This window comes from Silurus meridionalis, chromosome 2 (genome assembly GCF_014805685.1).
Source record: "Silurus meridionalis isolate SWU-2019-XX chromosome 2, ASM1480568v1, whole genome shotgun sequence".
NCBI lineage: Eukaryota > Metazoa > Chordata > Actinopteri > Siluriformes > Siluridae > Silurus > Silurus meridionalis.
Window position 1 is genome coordinate 11,613,150 of NC_060885.1, and position 23,638 is coordinate 11,636,787.

Sequence of the window (23,638 nt, forward strand, 5' to 3'; positions counted from 1 at the left end):
TTACTATCCCACAGCAGATTTGTCTTGAATGCATCTACTCTGACTAAATGAATGCTTACAGACCGTTAAGCAGAAACAAGCTCTCCCTAACAGCAGCCTGCTACATTCCTCACACAGACCAGGCGCCTCGACAGAGGGCCAACAAGAACAGGGCAAACAAGCAGGCATGGCCACACACACACACACACACACACACACACGCCACAGGTAAGAGATAAACAAAGCTACAGTTTCTCAACCTCGAAATGTTTTGAGAATAAGAGATATTCAATACATGCACTGTAAACACTACAAAAACATGACATGTGTAATGCAATATTCAGTGAAACCGCATATCAGTTCAGATGTCTAATGTGATATGGATCAGGTGAAAGGTTTCAGCTCAAAAACATTTCCCAGAAACAGAGCAAAGGAAGGCAGGATTTCCAGCTAGATATTTTATATTGCTTGCACATTATGTTAACATACAATAGACTGACCACCAAGCGTCTGCAAGTCTTGGAAGCTGAGAGATGAGACAATCAAACATGATGGGAAGATTGATGTTGGGAGATGGAAGAAGCAGATATTTTTGAATGAGGTATAATGCCCTCAGTTGTGTAGTTGAGGATTAATGGGCTCAAGGGTCCAAAAGTGGCTCATCAGACCTGGACATTTTCGATGAGCCTGTGCCCACTGTAGCCTCAGATTCTTGTCTTTTTGACTAACAGGAGTGAAACATTATCTTATTGTGGTTGTAAATCGTATGCTTCAAGGTTTGTGTTCTGAGATGCCTTTTTGCACGTTTGTAAAGAGTTCTTATGAGAGATTGAATCCTTCCTGCCCTCTAGAGGCACTCTGTTCAATCTTTGACTATACTTTCTCAGCAGCAAGGCCACCTTAGTACTAGTCTTTCATTAGTAATCTCGTTTGTCCATGCACCACTGACCTGCCAATTAATTGGCACATTTGGTTTATAAATGTGCAGTAAAGGATCTTTAACTTCAATACATCTTTCTTTGTGTTTATTCTCAGCCAGTGGACCTGCCAACAAAAGTTAGTAAGACTGCAGGAGTTACATTAGATTTTTTTTTTCTATATTTCATCTTCGCCATCGTCTTCTTTCGGCTTTTCCCATTAGGGGTCGCCACAGCAGATCATCTGTCTCCACAACCCCCTTTCCTCTACATCTGCCATTTCAACCCAACTACCTGCATGTCTTCCCTCACCACATCCATAAACCGCCTCCTTGGCCTTCCTCTTTTCCTCCTTTCTGGTGGCTCCATCCTCAGCATTTTCCTACCGATATACCCCATGTCCCTCCTCTGCACATGTCCAAACCATCTCCCTCACCTTTTCTCTAAAACCTCCAACATGCGCTGTCCCGCTAATAAACTCCTTTCTAATCCTGTCCATCGTCACTGAAAATAAAAAACCTCAACATCTTCAGCTCTGCTACCTCCAGCTCCACCTCCTTTCCTTTACTCAATGCCACTGTCTCTAAACCATACAACATTGCAGGTCTCACCACAGTCCTATAAACTTTTCCTTTCACTTTTGCAGATACTCTTCTATCACAAATCACTCCTGCCATTCTTTTCCACCCACTCCACCCTGCCTGCACTCTTTTCTTCACTTCTCTAACACACTCTCCATTTCTTTGCACTGTTGACACCAGGTACTTAAACCTTCTCCACCTCTTCTCTCTGCAACCGCACCACTCTCGTGAAGATTATGGACTTTAAAGAAGTAGATGCCGAACTCGCAAACATCCTGAACCATCTAGAGACGTATCAGTGCCAAATGGATCCCACTACATGTGTGGAGTTTTGACATTGGACCTCCTGGAGTGTTTTAAGGCTCTGGCATGGAGAAGCTGTTGCTGGATCTGTGACGATAGCAAAAAGATTAATGATCAAACTCTTGATGTCACCCAAATGAGGATGGGTTCCCCTTTTAAATCTGGTTCCTCTCAAGGTTTTTTCCTCATTACATCTAAGGGAGTTTTTCCTTGCCACAGTCGCCACGGCTTGCTCATCAGGGATAAATGCACACCATTCACCTTGACTGTTGATTTCTGTAAAGCTGCTTTGAGACAATGTCTGTTGTTAAAAAACGCTATAGAAATAAACTTGACTTGACTCCTCCCTCGCATTCACACACATGTACTCTGTCTTACTCCTACTGACTTTCATTGATATTCTCTCCAGCACGTCTCTCCACCTCTCCAGGCTCTTCTCAACCTGCTCTCTACTCTCACCACAAATAACAATATCGTCCGGAAAAATCATAGTCTATGGAGACTCCTGTCTGACCTTGTCTGTCAATCTGTCAATCTCCACTGCAAACAGGAAAGGGCTCAGAGCCGATCCTTGATGCAGTACCTTTCTAGCGGTCTCCCTTATCACTTCTGCAGTAGTTGCCCAATCATCCAGCACATCTTCACCACCACTGACCTCTTCCCTGAATCTCACACTAGTCTTCCTCCTTCAGTTTCCACCATCCTCTTTCAGTCTTCACTCTCCTCCTCTTCTTCTTCACCTCCAAAACCATCCTACAGACCACCATCCGATACTGTCTAACTACATTGTCCCCTGCCAACACCTTACAGTCTCCAATCTCCTTCAGGTTGCATCTCCTACAAAAAGAACATAGTCCAGCTGTGTGCACCTTCCTCCACTCTTATGTCACCCTTTCCTCCTCTTTCTTCTTAAAATAAGTATTCATCACTGCCATTTTCATCCTTTTAGCAAAATCTACCATCATCTGCCCTTCCACGTTCCTCTCCATAAGGCCATACCTACCCATCACCTCGTCACTTATGTTCACTTCATAAGATTATAATCTGGCCCAATCACCAAGCTTTCTTTCCTATGTACCCCATCTACCTCTTCATCTAACTCACTCCAGAATTTTTCCTTCTCCTCCATCTCACAGCCCACTTGTGGCGCATAAGCACTGATGACATTTATCATCATCCCGTCAACATCCAGCTTCATGTTCATCCACTACACTCTTACTGTACTCTTCCTTCAGAATCACTATTTACCTACACCATTTCTCTTTCCATCCACACAGTGGTAGAACAGTTTAAACCCACCTCCAATGTTCCTGGCCTTACTCCGTTTCCACTTGGTCTCCTGAACACACAACATATCTACCTTTCTCCTCTCCATCATATCAGCTTTTGCTCTCCCTTTACCAGCGGACGTCTTCCTCCTCTCCTTCTCCTCCTTCAGCTAACAGTAGCCCGATTTCCACCGGTACCCTGTTGGCTAACGATACCTGTGGCGGTTGTTGGAAACCCGGGCCTCGACCGATCCGGTATGAAATTCTGGTTCGTAATCCGCATATTTAATTTGGCACACGTTTCAACGGAACCCTTTCCATTTATCCGGGCTTGGGACCGGCACCAAGAGTGCACTGGCTTGTGCAACCCTAATGGCTGGGTTTTTCTATATTTCATACAATATATAAATCTGGGTTAATTGATACTTGACAATTCAAACAAAACTGTTATTAAAAAAAAAAATAAAAAGCTGTTGATCATTTTCTTTTCGCTAAGAATAATAAAAGTGGTCTGCAGCACAGTGCCATTTACTGAGACAAAACTGGAGCTGGTACTTACAAACTTTACAGACCCCTGCTGTATATGAGAACCAGTGACAGCAAAGGCTAAACATCGTAAATCATCAAGTTACGTAACAATGTTACAGGGCCTGTGACTGCTGAAATACACTTTTGAGTGGCACTAAACGGTCATAACCACAGATTATTTCTGTTTTCTATTTGTGCTGGGTTTAAGTGCTGTAAATCCAAACTCTGGGGCAAAAACAGTGAAATGAGAGACCCCACCTGTGAGAGATGTGCAGCACATCCGGCGTGCAAGAAGCCATCGGGGCCCATCGACCGCACCTCAGCTTTCCCCCATTGGTGTTGAGAGAAATCGATCGGGGGGGATAGAAAACAAGTCCATTTCCTACATTAGCCTAAAGTAGATGGTAAACTCAACCATTCCAAAACTGCCAGAGAAAATGAAAGAGGGACAGAAGAGGATTAAGAAGAAAATAAAGAGAGGAGGGTGAGAGAGAAATGATACAAAACCCGGACTCATTCACATTAAGGATTGTATCTGAAATTGGGTTTCATAGAAGTGGATGGATTCTAATGAGCCATCAATCTTCTCTTCTGTGGGAATAAAGCATCAGCTAATTCACCTAAGCTCCTGCTAAAAAGCAAAGCATACCATATCATAGCACTTTAAAGCACTGCAGCAATGGAAACACTCCCTCTTAAACAGTACACACCTCCCCTTGTGTAGCAAAACCAAACCAGAGTCTATTAGCAATCTGACAGCAAGATGTACCCAAGTGGACAGCACTGCAAGATATGACAGAATATAAGGGTTCACATTCGTCCCCAGTGGAAGCTTACATTGTAAAACGCAATAACCTGGCTGCTGAGTTTCTCTCCTGCACAAGACCAGATATCCATCTCTGTCACAGCAATGGCTAAAGAACCAATCGCATGAACAGAATAGTGCTGGGAATTATTCAGTCACCAGACACTCATTGAAAGCAATAAAGCACTATCGAGTGGCTTCCATGTCAGAGTAGACTTGACGTTCTAGTGGGACTGTTCGCTCGTAAGAGCCCACAGGAGACCCTGGAGACTGATAAAATAATGGGTGCCTGCATGAGAACTCCAGGACCGCCATCATGTGGACAAAGAAGGTAATACATGGAAACATGCAGTAGTACAGAAATAGTGTCCAGTTCAACAAAAACACAAATTATAAAACATAAGATCAAACTTACAGGCAATACACTTACACATTTTTTTTATACAACCTTAAAAGAGAATTATCTGTGTAAAGCAATGTCCATTGTAAAAAAAAAAAAAAAAAAAAAAAACATTTATTGAATTAAATCATTCATTCCTATGTATGAATTTTTACTAATTAAAATTGTCCAGGCAACACTATGGTCAACATTAATGAATTAATTCACTGATTCACCTTCAGATGTGGGACGACATGCAGGTAGTTGGGGTAAAAGAGGCAGATGTAGAGGACGGGGGGGGGTATGGTGAGGGATTATCCACTGTGGCGACTTCTAAAGGGAGAAGCCGAAAGAAGATGATTCACCTTCAGAAGTCAACTCTATGCTGGTTCAGGACATAATGGGTCCAGAGACTGTCCTGGGAACACTGGGCATGATGTGGGGACATTTAGATGAGACTGTGGATGATCTCAGGACACCACATTTACACTTATTACACTGAAGAGCATTTTAGAGGCATTTATCTATTTACTGGAATACGTTTAGGAGGGTTCTGAGTAAACCTGGAGAAATGATTTCAATATGGATAAAGGAAGAACTGATATTATTAAAGAAATACAGGAAAAACTTAAATTATGAAACATTAAATTATTATTTTTTTTAAATGATTGTTTTCAAGTTGTTTACTATAACGTACCATTTTTTAAAATGTATTATTTTCACATATTTCTAGCCTCCAATCAGAAGGAAGTATCTCAACTGTACTCCTTTGCCTTTATAGTATTTTCCCTCCAAATGGTGACATGTAATTGTCAGTAAAATGCAGGACAAGCCCCTTTTTATCCATTAAAAGATGAAAGCCTAATAATGGGGCACTGGTTTTGCAGCTGAAGTAAAGATATAACTGTAGCACTACAGGCCTCATTCTAAGTTTAACACCAGCATTAACCAGTGTGTCAACACCAGCAAGGACTGCCTTTCACAACGGCTTCTCCACAACACGTCATTCAACATCTGTGTAAACACAGTAGATATAGAAAGCAGAAAGAAAAGGAAACAGATGCTTTACCAACCTCTCTAAGAGTTTATTAGAGATGATACAGTGTTGGGTGTTTTAAAAGTTTTTTTCTTATAAAATAAAAAATAAAAGTAGACAGTCACTCATGTTTGCAGGGCACACCACAGGTTCATTATGCAGCCCTTCTCCTCTCTCTTCCCCTCTCTTCCTCTCCACTCAGAGCTCCTTACATAGAACAGGACAGACTTGACATTTGCATGAGCAACACTGCACCTGATCACATAGTGTACACTTAGATTCGAGATATTTAAAGTGTGTTTAAAATGTGTGTGGGGATTTGCCCGAAAGCTCATAATTCAATTCAGATGGACACTTTAGTCAACATTATGAAGGGACAATAGACTTTACATCAACTTCTTGCATAAGTTCTAAACACCTCATTGTGCATAGTCCGTGTGTGAGGAGAAGAGAGGAGCTGCACACCGGCGCTTTCCGCACGCCCTGCTTAAACTTAGCTCTGTCCTGTACAACGCCTTTGCTGAGATCACGTTCGCTCCGTCGAGATCCCATCAGACTCAATCATACCCAAAATATACAACACTTTAAAATGTACAATGTTTTACAATCATTCCATTGAAGAGATGAGCAAGGCTAGTGTGAGTGTGAATAATTTATTAGTCCCACACTTTTGAGAAACCCAACTCCTGATGAGTAACGTCTGGATTTAGTTAAAACGAAACTGCATCCACAGAGTGAAGGATTGCCAGAATTTTTCCTCATTCTTCCGAGTCCGGTAGGACCGATAAGACAATGTGTTACCATCACGTCAAGAGGATGGGCTGATTATGGCAGTCCACATGTTCCCTCTGTAGCCATGATCACACACTGCAGCTCACGGTCACTATAGAGTAGTTGTTCCTATAGTGTTGTGAGCAGTAGCAGGCTTTGACTCAGCCCCTGAGTGTATGACACTCTCAGTCCCCTGGCTCCTGCCTGTTGAGTGGGTTTGGGTACGGCAGAATCTTCTCAGCTCCAGCTGCTGCTCTGTAACTCCTCTCTGAGCCAAGAGGGAAGTGTCAGGCCGAGTCGGTTCAGCAGCCGGAGTAGCTCCACGTTATGCTCCCGGTAATAGTCGGTCAGAAAAGCACGTGTCTGTTACAAAACACAGACAAAACAAGCATTGATAGGGTTCCAACTGTTTTATTTCCTGAAAAATAAAAATCATTAGGAACAACACATGGCAACTGTTGCTCATTGACGATTATCCAAAATGTAACCCTTAACTAGAACTCTCACTGAGTGAAACACACAAAGCATTCCTCAGCTACCAGAGTACAAACTGGAGATGGGACTGACCAGGATATTACAGCTGAAGTGTACAGACCAATGACTGGTGAAGTTTGTAATGATGAAGTTATATATGAGTATGTATGTATGTATGTATGTATGTATGAAAGTTGGACAAAACATATAAACAAATTTCAAACTTAAGTAGTATTAAACAATGGCATTGTCTTAATGAGCCTTTCCCCCCCAGAAGTCTAACATAATTATTATGCTATTAAAAAGAAAGTAAAATGTAGGTACACTGACTAAGCCGGAAGCCGAAAAAAAAAGTTTGAGTAAAATTATCTTTTTTAAATATTTTTTCCTTCATTTGTCCCAAACTATTTTAAATGCCTAAAGTGCAAATGTGTAGGATGCATGGGAACCAAGAGCCTCTGAAATCACAAGCTGATCAAACTAAAACTCAGCCCTACAGCCACTTTTTAATTAATGTACTAAAGTGAAATAATATATTTAATAAACGATGATGCTTGGAAATATATGAAGGATCTAACTCCATTCTGATGGGTCTGATGTTTTGTGTATGCACGTTTAAGACCATTAGAAATATATATCCAAATAAATGTCGCCACTGCTGCACCTCAGGAGCCATTTCTGGATATTTCCTGCCTTTGCTCTTCCCAGACACTTAGGACGACTTCCATCTGTCCTCTGGCACCAGAACCCTTTACCCTCATCAAACCTGCACATACAGAGTATTCAATTTCTGTTACAGTAGAACATCTAATGTAGGGTTAAACATATATCAGATCTGAAACATGATGTATGCTCTGGATATATATACAAGGTAGGAAGACTCACATGAGAGCCTGGGTGTAGTTAAAAATAGGGGTGACTCCAAGAAACCTCTGGATGCCTTCCATCACCAGGGCAGGATTAGAGCGCAGCATCGCTCCATCCACTATGTGTAGCTGTGCACAATAAGAAAGAGATACATCACACGGTGATTAAACAACTGCATATGCAGTTTAAAGTTAAGTTTTTCTTGATGGGGTTATAGTTAGATTATATTCTTTTGATGATAAAAGTGGTAAAAAAAAAAAAAGAAAATTAAAAAAAATTAAAAAGGTTTTTAATTTGACTTGTATTTTGTATTTATTATTATTCTATTTGTCATTGATCATAATTTGGTGTGCTCTGTTTAAACAGGAAAATTACAGTATGTTCGCCACAAATATACGTTCCAGCAAGAGAGTGCCAGCAGGGGGCGTAGTTGAAGTTCTGTACCCTCAGAACTATTTTGATTAGGGATGCACCGAAATAAAAATCCTTGGCCGAAACCGAAAACCGAAAAAGGAGGAAAGCAAGGCCGAAAACCGAAACACCGAAATAAATTATGGCAATTATTATTACCATTGCATTAATGTCTATGACTGTGTACTAACCTTACTAAAATCAAGGCATTTCAATTGCATAAATTAATATTAAAGTTTCAAAGAATTAATCAATTACAAATTATTAAAATATTTATTTATAGCACATTGCAACAATGCACAGGATAAAATAAATTAAAATTTAGTCTTAAATGTTTAACTTTAATGCACTCATGTGCACATTAAATAATAATGTACAGGCCCTCTGGCCTGCTAAAAGGTTGTACAATTAAATATGTTCTTTTATAAAAACAAAGTGCACCACAGACGGAGTGCGCATGCTCGGAGGGGTTTTGCTTTTCTGTGCGTTCCTCTCATATTCAGCATAGCGATCGGATGTTTGGATTTCAAATTAAACCCGACGTGGAGAAAGTCTTTGCAGACGAAATCTCGGCATTACATGTTTTGCAAATCGCTATCCGTGGGTCTTTCTCAGATATACTGAAATACGTCCACACCGCAGACATGTTGTTTTAGACATGCATGTGCAGGCCGCGGTTTCTGTTTGCGTCATCACAACAAACTGTTTCGGCCGTGTTTTTTCGGTGATCAAAGTCTTTCGGTGGCCGAATATTTGGTGCATCCCTAATTTTGATTCTTAGTAGCTCAAAAATATATTTAAATATTAGTTTGAAATGCATTTTACGTTAAAAGTTGAAAAAGAAATCACTATTGTGATTTGAGTCAATAATATGCTGTGACTTATAGCTTCTATGGACTAAGTCTCCATCATGAAGATGAAGAGAAGGAGGGAACACCTGTATGGGTGCCAAGAAGTTTTATACTGTGTGATATATTTGACAAAAATAAAGGCAAAATGGAAGCATTGTGTGTAAAAAACTAAGTATAGCTTCACTGCTTTTAAAGGAGGTGTGTTAAAAAAAAACAACACGACTTAGAGAATCAATTGTTGTGCCCCTCAATCTGGGAAGGATTTTAAGGCCATTTCTAAACAACGTCCCTCATTCTTCAGTAAGAAGTGTCACCCCAATGTCAGAGAAATTGCAAAAGCTTTAGTTAATGTTTATGACCGTACAATTAGATAAAGACAAGTATGGTTCATTTGGAAGGCTTGCCAAAAAAAAAAGCCTCTATTGCAAAGTGACATCTAAACAAACTTCTGGAACAACATTGTAGTTATAAGGCTATACATGAATATATAAATGTCTTGGAAAACTTACATTAACAAAACATGAGCATTAACCAAAAAGCATTTTGTGAATAAAACAGTTTATTATCTGTTTCTAACCAACTGGATTATAAAGCAATGTAACTTCATAGAAACTGAAAGGTCTGAAAGGAGGCACGGATACAGATTGTGTGTATGTATGTGTATGTTTCAGCTACAGTGCACCTGTTTGGACTGAAAGTGCAGTAGCCAGTTCTCCAGGTGTGTGGCGTACTCTCCAGGCTTGAGGCTACGGTTCTGCAGCACCAAGATCTCTTTTGAGGACGAAGGTCCTGCTGTCACCACCTGATGGAAGGTGTAGTTTATTGCAGATGGGTCTTGATGAGCCCGCTGGTGCTATAAACATACACACACACGCACACACACAAAAACACCCTGTGGTGAGCTTTCAATAATGTAATGCTATACACTTGTGCAGCACACTTGAGGATGACGCAACACTATGACACTGAAGAATGCAAGGTGAATACGAAGTGACAAGCTTTCTGGCTCTAGACCAACACAAATCCTACATTATGACAGACACCTCGCAGCAAAAAAATATAATTGATATTCATAACGCAAGAAAAAAAACAAAAATTCAAGGTTGCAAAGTTTGGGAGATGTGCATGTTTTGTTGCTCATCTACATTCTGTGTGAGACAGAAAGGGCGGGCTGTACCTGGTACCAGGAGTAGGCTCTGTCGGCTGGGTTGATGAGCACCGCAATGATCCTGGCTCTGGGCAATAAGGCTGCAGCCCTCTTGGGAACAACCTCTGTGTCAAAGTAGTTAGCACTTTTCTCAAACATGAAGTCTGTGCTCGCGTTCGAGGGGAAGGGAAAGAATTCCATGTACCTACAAATGATAAAGAAAAGTCAAATCTAAAACTGACATCATATCTTAAAGACGGTAGACGAGGTGAAATAGGACAGATAATCTAAAACATTGTAGGCTTTCTTAACAGTAGGATAAAGTAACTTAACATGTAACCATTCGGTGGACTGTTTACATGAGACATTATCTAATCCGATATGGTGTTTACGGCACGAACATTAGCTGAAATGTCCTGTCCTGTCAACTTGGAGTTCTAGTTTTCTTAGGTGTGCTTTTTTTATGTAAAGTGTCGCTCTTAATCAAGCAACAGCGTGAATTTGTAGGAACTGTGCTTCTCTGAGGGGCATCTGAATCCCACCCCTCCCTCCTCTGAAAAGCAGAAGCGTGTGAGTGAAGGTTCGCAGTAAAGATTTGTGGGAACGGGTTTTACTGCTGGAATTTAGTGACCTGGAATGGAAACTAAACTTTCGCACGAGTCGCCGGTCATTTACACGTTTGTATGTACTGGTAGAGGGAGTTATGGCCCTAAAAGAAGAGCCCGTCAGAAATCCAATTCCCTTTAATTATGCGCGTCGCGGTTGTTTTATACAAACTCGGAATCTACGTGGAAAATCACGTTGTGGCAAATCAATTCGGTGTTCACGAGAGCACAGTAAAAAAAGGTCGTGTATATCTTCTGCAAGGGAATGATGAATGGGCCGTTATAAAATCTGATACAGATGCAAGGTGAAGAGGAGGCTTCTGAAATCGCACGGAGGTTTGAGGAAGCGCATTTTGCCGCTCAAGCAATGGCTCTCAACAACGGCAGTATTTGGTTTAACTTGTTTACGTGGCAGAATTTTTATTTGTTCGGTTTATAGAAAGGTTTATCCCACCCATCTCAAACCGATTACAGTTTCATTTGGTTTGGGCATTTTTATTCTGATTGAGGTGTTAATATTGAGCATTTGCGTTCTGAATTAACTTTTAAACCGATTACAATGTAAACGCACCTACTGTTAGAACAAAGTCTTTTAAAATTTTTTTACATTTTATATATAAACAGCATTCTCTCTTTAACTGAAACTGATTTGGGTGTAGGATTTTTTTTTCCATTACTGTGGAACCATGAGATGGTTTTTCGCTCTCTAAGTAAATGATTTTATGGTCATACTGAATCTATTGCAATAGTTAGAAACAACTTTTTACTGACCTATGCCAGCAGTTGGTATCGGTGTACATGTTTGCAGATATACGTAAATTATTTCATAGTTAATTTAATATTCAAGTCATTTGTAGGGTTTTGTTAAAATTTCATGATCCGCTGACATTCTATATACTGTATAAGCAACCACACTTGGTGATCATTTAGTGGTACTTCTGATTGAAAGGTTGCCAGTTTAAATCCCAGTTCAGTGTTTAAGGCTCTGGGTCACTGATCAGAAGGTCTGGGGTTCAAGCCCCAATATCTCCAAGCTGCCATGCTTGGGGCCCTTAACCAAAGCCCTCTGTAAAACAGTAACCTGCGCTCTGACCTCAGCTCCATAACATCGCTGGGATATGCTAGAAAGAATTTCACTTTGCTGTAAAATACATGTGCTAAGTGTCAAGCACATTTCTTTCTTTTCTGTCCTTTTACTGCTCTAAGGTCCTTAAACAAAAAGGGATTTTACCCTAAACTGTTCAGATGTATAAAGAAAGAGAATTGTAAGTCACTCTGGATATGTTTGTCTGCCAAATGCCATAAATGTATGACAGCATCATACCAGTCAATGCCATTGTGATAGTTGGGACCATTGAAAAACTGGATCTCCTCAAAAGTGATGGGGCTGGGGAAGCTGCTAGTGATCGCTGGGTGAAGGGTGAGGAAAGAGTGCAAGGCTGTGGTCCCTGAGGCAGACAACCAAACAAAATATTGTCAACAAGCTCAAAGTATTCATTGAAAAATAGACTAAACAATTCTGAATTAAAGAAACATTCATGTAGACAACCAACTAAAGGACTTCAAATTTCTGGCAACAACATTTTTTAATAAAAATGACTTATGATCTTACCTGTTTTCTGGGGGCCAATAACCAGAAATTTGGGCAACCTATCGCAAGTCTTCTCTTTAGACCAGATGTCTTTATGCCTCTTATCATGACAGGGATTCTGAAATAATTTAAGGGTAGGCAATGAAAAAAAAAAAATAAATAAAAATATATGTTTTGCTTAATCATTGAAGCCATATGTATAAACAAATCTAATTTACAAATTGCGGTTGGCCATTTTAAATTTTTTTTTACATTTTTAAACAAAGCCATAGATGCACTACAGTATATCCTCGAACAGGGAGGATATTTTATATAATTGCTTACATCAACAATACTTTCATTTCATTCAACACTTTCCATTAGGATTTATTTATTTATTTATTTATTTTTTTACTGCAAATATTTAAATCTTATAATTTAGGAATTTCTAAGTAAAATTTCCTCTCAGCAGTTTTGCACACTTTTTTTTTTTTTTTTTTAATAAGGAATTATAACTAGGGTTAGGAGTATAAACTTGTAATGGTAGGCTACAATCTCTTGCTAATAAAACCCCAGAGCTTTAAGCTCCAGCATTTACAGATGTAAAAAAAAAACCAACAAAAAAACCATCCTCTCTTTAAGGAACATGCATTAACAATAAATAAAGTGGCAGGCTCACCTGCCAGAGTGGGTCCCTCTCCTCTGGAAAGATTTGGAAGTACTTTTCTGCTAGCTGAAGAGGGGGCAGAGTCTGAAGTCGTAAGTTGGTCCAGCACTGTACAAACTTTACTAAAGACTCAAAGGTGTACAAGCCCAGGCGGTCATTTCCATAGTTAGACAGGTGAGTCATAAAAATGCTGATCTGTGAAGAGATAAGGGGGGGGTTCAAATAAAACTTGCACAAACTTTTATTAAGGTGTCTCAGCGGTATCACAGACTCAGAAGCAACAGGGAAACTAATAGAGGCAGTACTCATTAGTGTGTTTAAAGGACATGCAGGACACACACACACACACACACAGCGCACTCACTGGGTTGAGAAGAACAGTGAGGAAGAGCTCTCCTCCACGGATGCTTTTGTCCAGTTCACGAGAGCCTCCGGGGTACTCATTATAAAAGATAGTGTGTGTGAAGAGACCACAAGTCTGCCTGGGCAACACCTGCACAGAGAACCAGAGCAAAGCCTTCTCTCATTAGTAAGAATATTCTTTATTTTGTTGAGCATCTCTAATGGACACAGAATGCAAGCAGAGCAGAAATATTATGAAACTCAGAGAGAAGTGAAGTCTTGATTACAGGTACAGAAGCAGTAAAAGTTTCAGAAGAGTGTGGTTAGACTCAAACATTTATCAAACCTATACAGGGAATAAAAACTATTTTTACAAATACTTTATTCCTTTTTTTTGCTTTAACTATTACATATTAACATTTATTATTATAAACACACAGTCGGAACTGGTTCCCAGTTCACATTTTACACCAACCAGGCATAACATTATGTTAAGACATTATAACATCATGACCGGTGAAGTGAATAACACTGATTATCTCTTCATCATGGCACCTGTTACTGGATGGAATATATAAACCAGCAAGTGAACATTTTGTCGTCAAAAATTGTGAGTTAGAAGCAGGAAAAATGGCCAAGCGAATTCCAACGGACGTGCTCCTGTAGCTCAAATTGCTGAAGAAGTTAAGGCTTTTAATGCTTGATGAGTCAGGACTGTTTTGGCAGCAAAAGGGGACCAACACAACGTTAATCAGGTGGTCATAACGTTATGCCTGATCGGTGTATATGCACTAATTGGGGTAATGATTTTGGTGTGGTCCAAATTTACATTCCATGAATATTACACCATGTTATTCCCCACAGCAGATCATAAAAATGTGTTTTCTTCTTTCGGCTGCTCCCATTAGGGGTCACCACAGCGGATCATCAGATCATAAAAATAGGTGCTATCTGAATTCATGTGGACATACCATAATTCATAGTATTATCTAACAGTTCGAAATGTACTTCTCAAAATGAATACTGTATCACACAACTCTGTAAATGTTTAATAACCACTGATGCAACCGACCTTACTTTGAAATGTATTCAATACAGAAAGGAGTGTTCAGCATGCTCTCTGTTAGATATATCTGTAATGTGTCAGTTACAGAAATTCAGGACATTGATGTGTTTCCAGAGCACCTAATAGTAAATGAAGTGGTGTCCCTTTTATTGCTACCCCCTGTAGACGAAATAAATGAGTGACAAAGAAAAGTGTCCTTTTTGTGGCTGTTGGCAAAAACATTGGGACACAGGCAAGTTGCGAGGACTCCATCTAATAAAAGCGAAAAACTTTAATAAATAAAAAAAATAAATACAAAATAAAAAAGTGATGCTTGCCTGACCTTGAGTTGAATAAATTGTTTTTGTTCTCAATTTACTGCTTACTAAACTGACGCTCATAAATAATTCATTGGGAAATGTATTTATTAGGTTCAACATGTACGCATTCGGCAAAGCAAAAAAAACAAAAAAAAAAACCTTAGCGTGTCATCATCAAGAAATCCTAATCAAAAATTCAACACAATATTTCACAATAAAGTTTAAGATTTTTACAGATATTTTTACAGATCTCACCTGTATACCGTTGTGTATGAAGCCCCTGCGATGGCGGGCAGGTCTCAGGTGAGGATACTCTTCCGTGCTTGTCACCTGAATTCCCCAAATGTTCTTCCAGGCTTCATAGAGCTGGCTGTGTACAGGATAAACCCCGGAATGGTGTGGTGACACGGCGTAGCCCATATCTGTGGGGATTCCATGCTCCTAAAGATGGACAAAAAGAAATCTTGCATGGGTTTGGTGTATTTATTATGATGTCTGCAGCATAAAACAGGCATAGCTGCCCAGACATGGAGCGAGATAGAGCTGTAATGTATTTCATATCGATCCTTTCAAAGAAATAAATTAGTCCCAGCAGGATGCAGAAATATACCACACAAACATGACTGTGACAAACTTGGATAAAATGTGACTATTTAATACCAACAGAAACTGAATACCAGTTCAACACTTTCTCTTTCTTTCTCTCTTTCTCAGCATTTGACCCAGTCTGAGGACAGCGAGTGTGAGCGTGTGAGCGTGTCCTAGTCAACGCCCTTGCTAAGGAGACCCGTTTGCAGGATCATTAAGCTCTGATGAAGGAGCTTAGCTGTCTTCGGTGACCAGCACGGTGGAGAGAGTGCGTGTCAGTGTCTAGTGTAAGGCCGGGATGTGACAGGAGGATTATGGAGTGGAGGGGTGGCCTGGTTTGTATTCACAGCACACTCCTGCACTGTCTGCCTGTGAGCCATATCCCACTCCGACAAGCACCATTACACCAGGGTGGCCTTAATTTCAACACGAGATTCTCACAGTCTTGTCTGCAGCCAGAATAAACAATGTCTAGTGTAAAGGACGAACCTACAGATAAACAGAAATACAAAGTGAAAATGCAAACTCCATGTCAAGTTTATTTCTATAGCGCTTTTCACAACAGACATTGTCTGTGAATGGTGTGCATTTATCCCTGATGAGCAACCATGGAGACTGTGGCAAGGAAAAACTCCCTCAGATGTTATGAGGAAGAAACCTTGAGAGGAACCAGATTTAAAAGGGGAACCCATCCTCATTTGGGTGACATCGACTGTGATAATAAATCTTAAAACAATACAGAACACTTTGTTAATTGAACTCCATGTGTATTAATTGTAGGCTGAAGGCATTCAGGAAAACAAAAGCTCATACAGAATTTACATTGCCAAAAGTTTGTGCTTTTTGACCATTGCATTCCACATTTAATCCCAATTTGCTCTCAATTTCCTCCACTATTCTGGGAAGATGTTCCTCTAGATTTTGGACTGTGCTTGTGGAAATTTGTGCTCGTTCAGACACGAGGGTGTTAGTAAAGTCAGGTACTGATGTAGGTGATGTGAGCAGGTCTGGGGTGCAGACAGCGTTCACATTCATCCCAAAGTTGTTCAGTAGGGTTGAAGTCAGAGCTCTATAGCAGGAGATTTTCCACTCCGACCCAGGCAAAGCATATCTTCATGGAGTTTGCTTTGTGCACAGGGGCATTGTCATGCTGAAACAGGTTCGAGTCTCCTAGTTAAATTGTGGGAAAGATTTCACCAATTTCATACTGCATCCAGACACCCTATTATATTGTGTGCCTTCAGCTTTGCGATGACAGTTTGTGGAAGAACCACAAATTGCTAGGAAAGTCAGGTGTCCCAATACTTTTGTCCAATTAGTGAATTTCTAGATATATTTTAATTGAGTTGCTTTGTTCATGTTGTTCTGACTGATGCATTCTTTCTACAAAAATAAAATAAAAATGCAAGATTATGATGTTCCCTTAGAAAAACATGGCAAAAATACAACTCTACATGAACAGTTGATCAGGGTGTTGTGTGCTCACATGGTGGATCATTTCAAACATATTAAATCAAAAGTAGCTTAATTTTTGCTGAATATTTCCGGAGGTTAAACGCATACTTTGCGCCAACTTCGCACACACGGATCAGACCCAAATGACTTTATCATAAAGCATAAAAAATTAATATTGTTGTTGATGCACAACTGTGAAGCAGATCCAAGTCAATTTTTGGTCTCTCTGAACACACTGAGGGCTCCTGAGGGTTCTGCCGCTGTCGTATTACTGACCTGTGCGAAGAGTTTGTTGAGTCTCATTTGCTCGGACAACACGCTGACATTGTGAAAGAGGTGCGGCTGCATGTGGCTCCACATGTGAGGAAACCACCAGAACTCCGCCTTGTGTTGTAGTAACATGTCATCCCCTTCATCCTCCTCTTCAGTACCTATAAAAACATGCACCCGTACACACGTTAGACTCGCGCATCAGAAGACAGGGAGATAAGCTTTTGTGAAATTAAAATCTCATTGTCTTTACCTGCGTGGTAGAACTTTCCAGAAAAGCCGAGGTTAAAGGTAAACTTTGGGACTAGTGTGCGTAGTTTGGTTTGTGTGTTCAGGAGAGCCTAAAATTAGAAAAGCACATTGGCAAGTCAAGGTTTTCTTATCCACGTTCTTATCCAGTACATCAAGAACCATAGTGAGATGTAGCTCTACACGATTCTAAAGGTCAGTACTTAATTCAATGGGTAATTGAATGAAAAAGTGAAACTAAAATCAGCAAATTCATTATTATAAATTATAATCATATAAAATCAATAAATTCATTAGCTATATCCTTGAGCAAGTGAATGCTTCAATGTGTTTGTCCAGCCTTGCATTTTGGTCACTAAGAAACTGTACAGTTATCGCTCCCGAATACAGAAAAATAGCAGTACATTTAAAAACATACAAACAACTGATAATACTTTTTACTACCACTATTAAAAAAAATCTGATTTACAAAACCCATATTTTATTCAAGTTAGCAAGAAAATATTAAATATACACACTATACCAATAGTGATAATAATAATAATAATAATAATAATAATAATAATAATAATAATGTTACCTTTATTTATCTACACTAAATGAGCCAGTGAGCAAAATAATATAATGTGACTCAATTTTCATATCAGCATGCACCTCCACTTTGGGAAGGAGTGTGTGTGTTTGGGTGGGTTTCCCTCTAGTCGATTAAAAAACAAAAAACAAAAAAAAAAAAATACACCTTTTAAAATCTGCTGAAGGGGGGTGGGGGGGGCTAGAGAGATAAAAACCCAAAGATTTTATAACATTGACAAACAAGAACAAAAAAATAAATCATAAATATTCCAGACACACCATTTTCTTGGCTCGAAAACCTTGGCTAGAAACCTTTCTCTCTCCTTCTGATTCCACTGAGACGTAGTAAAAAGTTATTGCAACCTTAAAAAAATAAAATAAAAAATAATAAAAAATCCTTGATAAGCTATTTTACAGACACGACCAACAGATGGCAATGTGGATCTGAAACGGAGCCTGCTACAAAGAGCGTTTGAACGCTTTGCGAAAATCTACAGCGTTCTAATATGGATCTGCATTCGCATGTGTTCTGTTCACACGCAGCTGGTCGAAATACACACAGATTGACGAAGGCGAGTGTCTTCCATCAAAATAATCATGCCCTGAAGCAGCAAAAAAAAAAAAAAAAAAAAACAGCTGCAGTGCAAACAGTTGCACAGTGAGGCTTACAACACAAAACAATCTTGCCTTCAAGGTTAAAATATCCGATTTGAAAAGTGATCGAGAGTGAGTGTAAGCGAAGAAGAGCATTAAGCTGGCGCAAATGATACAGCGGGGAGAGATAGCTACGAGCGCCAATACAAACCTCGCACGCGCGCAAAGAGAAGGCTGCGATGGCAACGCAAATCGGGCCATGCTGAGTGTGAGAGACGTGGCTGCATGACAGGATAAGAGCCTTTGTTGCACAATGATTTAAGAGCCACAGTGTCCTTGAGCATGTCTGTTTGCTCTACCTCGAGTGTTTGCTCAGTAAGTCTGTATAATCCTCCAATTTGTGTGGCAATCGTAGCTCTAAGCAAAATCGGCAAGCACTGGGTGGGATTGAGAGATCCATTACTCCGCTGAATACATTTGTTCAAAAAGTACATTTGACTTTGACACAGACCTCTACACTTTTGATAACGTTTGCTAACCTGTGAGGCGGATCATTACGAATTTAGCGCTTAGAAAACATTTAACTGATCGAAGTAATGAATCGGAAAAAGTCGAACTTATGTTATTAAACGAACTGCATTGATTTAAATGCCTGAAGTATTAACAGTTAAAAAAAAAAAAAAATGATTAAGTGCCTTACATGTGCTTAATGTATTTGGGGGAAAAAACCCAGCTCTTAATGACTAAGTGAAACGAAGAGAGGGTGGGAGAAGCAGTTGGGAGGGCTCAGAGACAAAAATTAAGAATGAAATAGAAGCTGTAAACCTGAGGCCAGGGGTCAGAGCCCATCCTCAATCGCCATAGCAACTTCATCTGTCTCTAGACAGAAGTCAGAATCATGTAAGATCCTTGAATGTTGTATGAATGAGCAAAGGTTGGTGGACGATCACGTTCTAAAGCTTGACACAAGACTTGACACTGTCTTCTAGGGCAGCATAATTAATTGCATTTTAACCATGACTAGAATTTTCGCCGTGCTCAATTAATTAAATATAGTCGACTGATATGGCAGCAAAATGAGCTAATTGGCAGTCATTAAATCATTTTCAATTATCTTTGGCACATTCTTGATTTAACTGTATAGTAGTTACTTATAAATGCTTTTGACTTTCACATCCAAACAGTCACTTGTTTTATTTTGACAAAATGTCAAGGCGCAATAATTTTACAATTAATTAACTGTGACATCACCGGTCACAGTGGTTATTTTAGGCATAACCCCTGCCAGCCCTGCAGATATAAGCAGGGCCCTCGAAACAAGAATGATAATAAAGGAAACAATTACAGAACCGAGCAGAACATAATAGCCATTTCATACGCATAAGCAATAATCCCCTGCTGCATTCCTTTCCATCATTTACTTTTAACCACATTAGCATTCTTGGAGTAACTGTCCATTTAAGAAAGACAGAAGCTCCTCTTACCTGTCTGTCAGCACACCTCACAATAAGCCAGTGCTATAAGCAGGCCATTAAGGAAATCCTCAAAGTTAAAATCCTTGACTATTTATCACTAATTTTGGATTTCAGACTCGGCTAGCTGGCAACAGACGAGCATAAACTGTCTAAAAATAGTTTGTTTTTTAATTGGGTTTGATGCTTCGCCGGACACAGTTCGGGTTCTGCCCCGTGCAAGCGTGAGATCTGGAGGAATTCTACTTGGGAAATGGATGTGAGGAAAAGTTTCTGATTAACATGCATGCCTATAAAATCGAGTGTAGCTATAACACACACACACACACACACACACACACACACACACACACACACACACACACACACACACACACACACACTTATATATATAAAAAAACAGTTAAGACTTAAAAAATGCACACAGAATTTATATATATATATATATATATATATATATATATATATATATATATATATATATATATATATATATATATATATATATATATATATATATATATATATATATATAATATATATATATATATATATATATATATATATATATATATATATATATATATATATATATATATATATATATATATAAAATATATATATATGTGCATTTTTCAAGTCTAAACTGTAGCTGACCTGCCAAGAAGTTTTGGCTTTCAAGAGACTGCAATGTTATCTGCAATGGTATCTTGGCCACAGAGGATTTTAGCCGTTAAAGTGCATTTCACAGAAGTGCGTCTAACATATACAGTATATACATATTATATATATTTTTTTGCACCAAGTACGAAATGTCCTGCGTGGACGGCAGAAAATGTCTCCTTTAAAAGAAGACAATAAATCAAGCACTTTTGTTTAGGAAAGAAAGTTTTGACCTCAAAGGCCAGCATGCGGACCATGTGTGGTGTGAAATGTGTGCGAGTGGGTGGAAATCAGCTTTAGTGCTTAAGAGTCACTGCTGAACCAGCACACAGCGAAAACAGACGCGATTAGGCCTCCATTAGACAGGCTTGTTTGTGAATGCTACGCTGCTCCACTGCTTGAGCACTGATTACAGCCCACTCCTTCAGCATCGAGCAGGTGGCAGGGCACACACTGCTCTTTTCCCTTCAGCAAAGTTTAATGAAATGGAGCATGAAATCCAACAACAGGTGTAACATTGTTTTCCTTTATATCCTTCACCTCTTTAATGCAAAGTAATTATTCTCTGGAGCAATATCATAAATAACCAAGCTACACACACACCTACACCTACACACACACACACACACCTTAAAGGTCAAATTTCTGTTTTCTATACAGCAGGATTTATATGCATTATATCCTAGTGTTCATTGAACATATTAACAGAAGTCTCTGTGCAATGAGGTTTCCATAATTTTCAACCTCCTGAACTCATAAGACTAAGCAGAGGCGCTTGATAGATTTCAACTTACAGTACACTTAATCTTACTGTCATCATTCTCTCCCACAGACATACACAAAGGACCGGTCACATGCCTCCATCTCCAAATCAAGCAGCTTCACACGTTTTAGCCAACACTAAACACTGCACACTGTGAGGCTCATAGAAAAGATCACATTCATTACCATTAAGCCAGTTAAGTCGTGTATTTTATACACACTACACCATCAGGAATGAGAAACAGTCCGCATTTCTCAAGGTTGTCCACAGCTTGTTCTGATCTCAGTTCCACTCTAGCAAACTCCAACAACAATGACAAAATTATCTCAGAATTAATCCAACTGCATAAAGTGAATTTAACACACTATGCACTTTTGAAATTCAAGCAGCCTCTTTTTCACATGTGTAAACTAACCAGTGAGGCAGAAGCAGAGTTATAAGGAGCATGATGTAGCGCTGGAGAAATTCCATTATAGATATCTAAGCAAAAAAGATTAAAAATAAAAAATATGGATGTGAGGCACAGAAAGTATTACAGTATTTATTTATATACTTAAACATGTATTTAGATGCTTTCAGACTAAAGAAAGATTAATTGGTATGAAAGGGAAATCTTTGCACTGTGTTAATATAAATGCATCGTGAGGTTCTTCAGTGAAATGACTCCAGTGGAACCTCCTCGATGCTGCACACCACCGTGTCTCTTGAACTATATTTGGATTTATTTTACAAAGCATTGAAAAATGTCCAGAATTTTCATGCAGATGTTGAACATTTTCATACCAATGGAGACCCAGTCAACAAAGGGGACGTACTTTCTTTTGGCACAATTCCGCCTAGCATTTTCGAAATCTGCTGGATATAGTGAAATTGAACTCTGCGTAGTACTTCTACACTTATCTTCCCCAGCCAGATCTAACAGCTCTGACCACTATTGATCTGACATTTTCAGCAGATCGAGCTCTATAAATTGGACAGACTCAACATCAATTAACAGCCTAAAGTCAGCGTAATAACCGAGGAACTTTGTTGCATCCCCTGTGTATGAAACACACGGTGGTGCCAACTTAGTCAAACTTAATTGACGTCGGGATAATTAACTGGCTGATTGACTCAAGAAGGCTCTCATCCCACTCAGTGGGAATATAAGGGTGCATGAAAGCTGGCAGACAGCCCTTTTTCGCTGAAGCAACAACTTCCGTTCTCTTCCTTCTTCGTCTTGCGTCTGTTATATTCTGAACAATCGTGTTGTCAATAAAAATGCCTAATTAATTTACCTATATTTCTCATTAAAAAGGCATTAAGGTGTAATGACCTGTCGGAGACGGTAACCTTCAGGTGAAGTCTCTCCTGGCGTTAAAGACAAAAGCAGGCATGTTCGAGTGCTTCCCTAACGTTACGTTGTTAAAAGCCAACAGCCCCCTCAAGGAATTTTTTTAGACGCTGTTGACTTATACTTTTACAAATGATTAAAATACCTGTTCCTTTTCTTGCTATGAGGGAATCGTACAGCAGGACGCAAATATACTACCTTATCTGTAATCACGCAGAGACGGCAATAAATAGGAGGTTAATAAGGACCGTAACCAAATCAGCGTATTGTCCCTAGGGCATGTTTAAACAAGTGTAATCACTGCAAACGTTTGCTGTGTGGCTCTTTATACCCAGTCACATGCTGCTGCTCAGTGGCTTCAGCAGCTTAACCTACTGTTCTACCAATGATGTAGATTTTAAGCAGTATTGTGCGAGCAAAAGAGTAAAGTTGTACTGACTATTAAAATTTACATTATCCTGATAATTAATACAACAGTCTTATTGAGTTTTTTTAAATAGCAGTTCTGTAAACAGGATAATTATATTGTAATTTCAGACAATGCATTTGATGGTTTAATTTTTTGCTCATAAATCAAGAGGAAAAAAAACTCAAAGAAATCACTGCTAGACAGAGAAATGCCAATGAGCAGACTGACTAACAGCTTGTAGGAAGCGCAGTGATGTTTTGACTATAATGAATAATTGCTCAAATTGAAATTGTATGTACTGTACACATAGGAACGGAAAAATCAGCGCAGTGAAACGCACTAGTGCTGTTACACCACACATCAGCCTCTTGGAAATTCATATACAAGAAATTACCATCCTACA

At 39.3% G+C, this 23,638-nt stretch overlaps 1 protein-coding gene across 1 annotated transcript in view; it reads right to left on the minus strand.

Annotated features, from left to right (window-relative positions):
• Positions 1-5,821: 5,821 nt before the first annotated feature.
• Positions 5,822-23,638, minus strand: part of ndst2a (N-deacetylase/N-sulfotransferase (heparan glucosaminyl) 2a) — a 116,702-nt gene continuing 98,885 nt past the window's right edge. The window contains 13 exon segments of the mRNA XM_046872442.1: positions 5,822-6,930; positions 7,706-7,749; positions 7,752-7,807; positions 7,927-8,036; positions 9,853-10,023; positions 10,348-10,522; positions 12,247-12,370; positions 12,535-12,631; positions 13,172-13,354; positions 13,524-13,652; positions 15,122-15,307; positions 17,186-17,340; positions 17,433-17,520. Of these exon segments, the coding sequence (XP_046728398.1) occupies positions 6,805-6,930; positions 7,706-7,749; positions 7,752-7,807; positions 7,927-8,036; positions 9,853-10,023; positions 10,348-10,522; positions 12,247-12,370; positions 12,535-12,631; positions 13,172-13,354; positions 13,524-13,652; positions 15,122-15,307; positions 17,186-17,340; positions 17,433-17,520 (1,644 nt within the window). The 3' untranslated portion in view covers positions 5,822-6,804.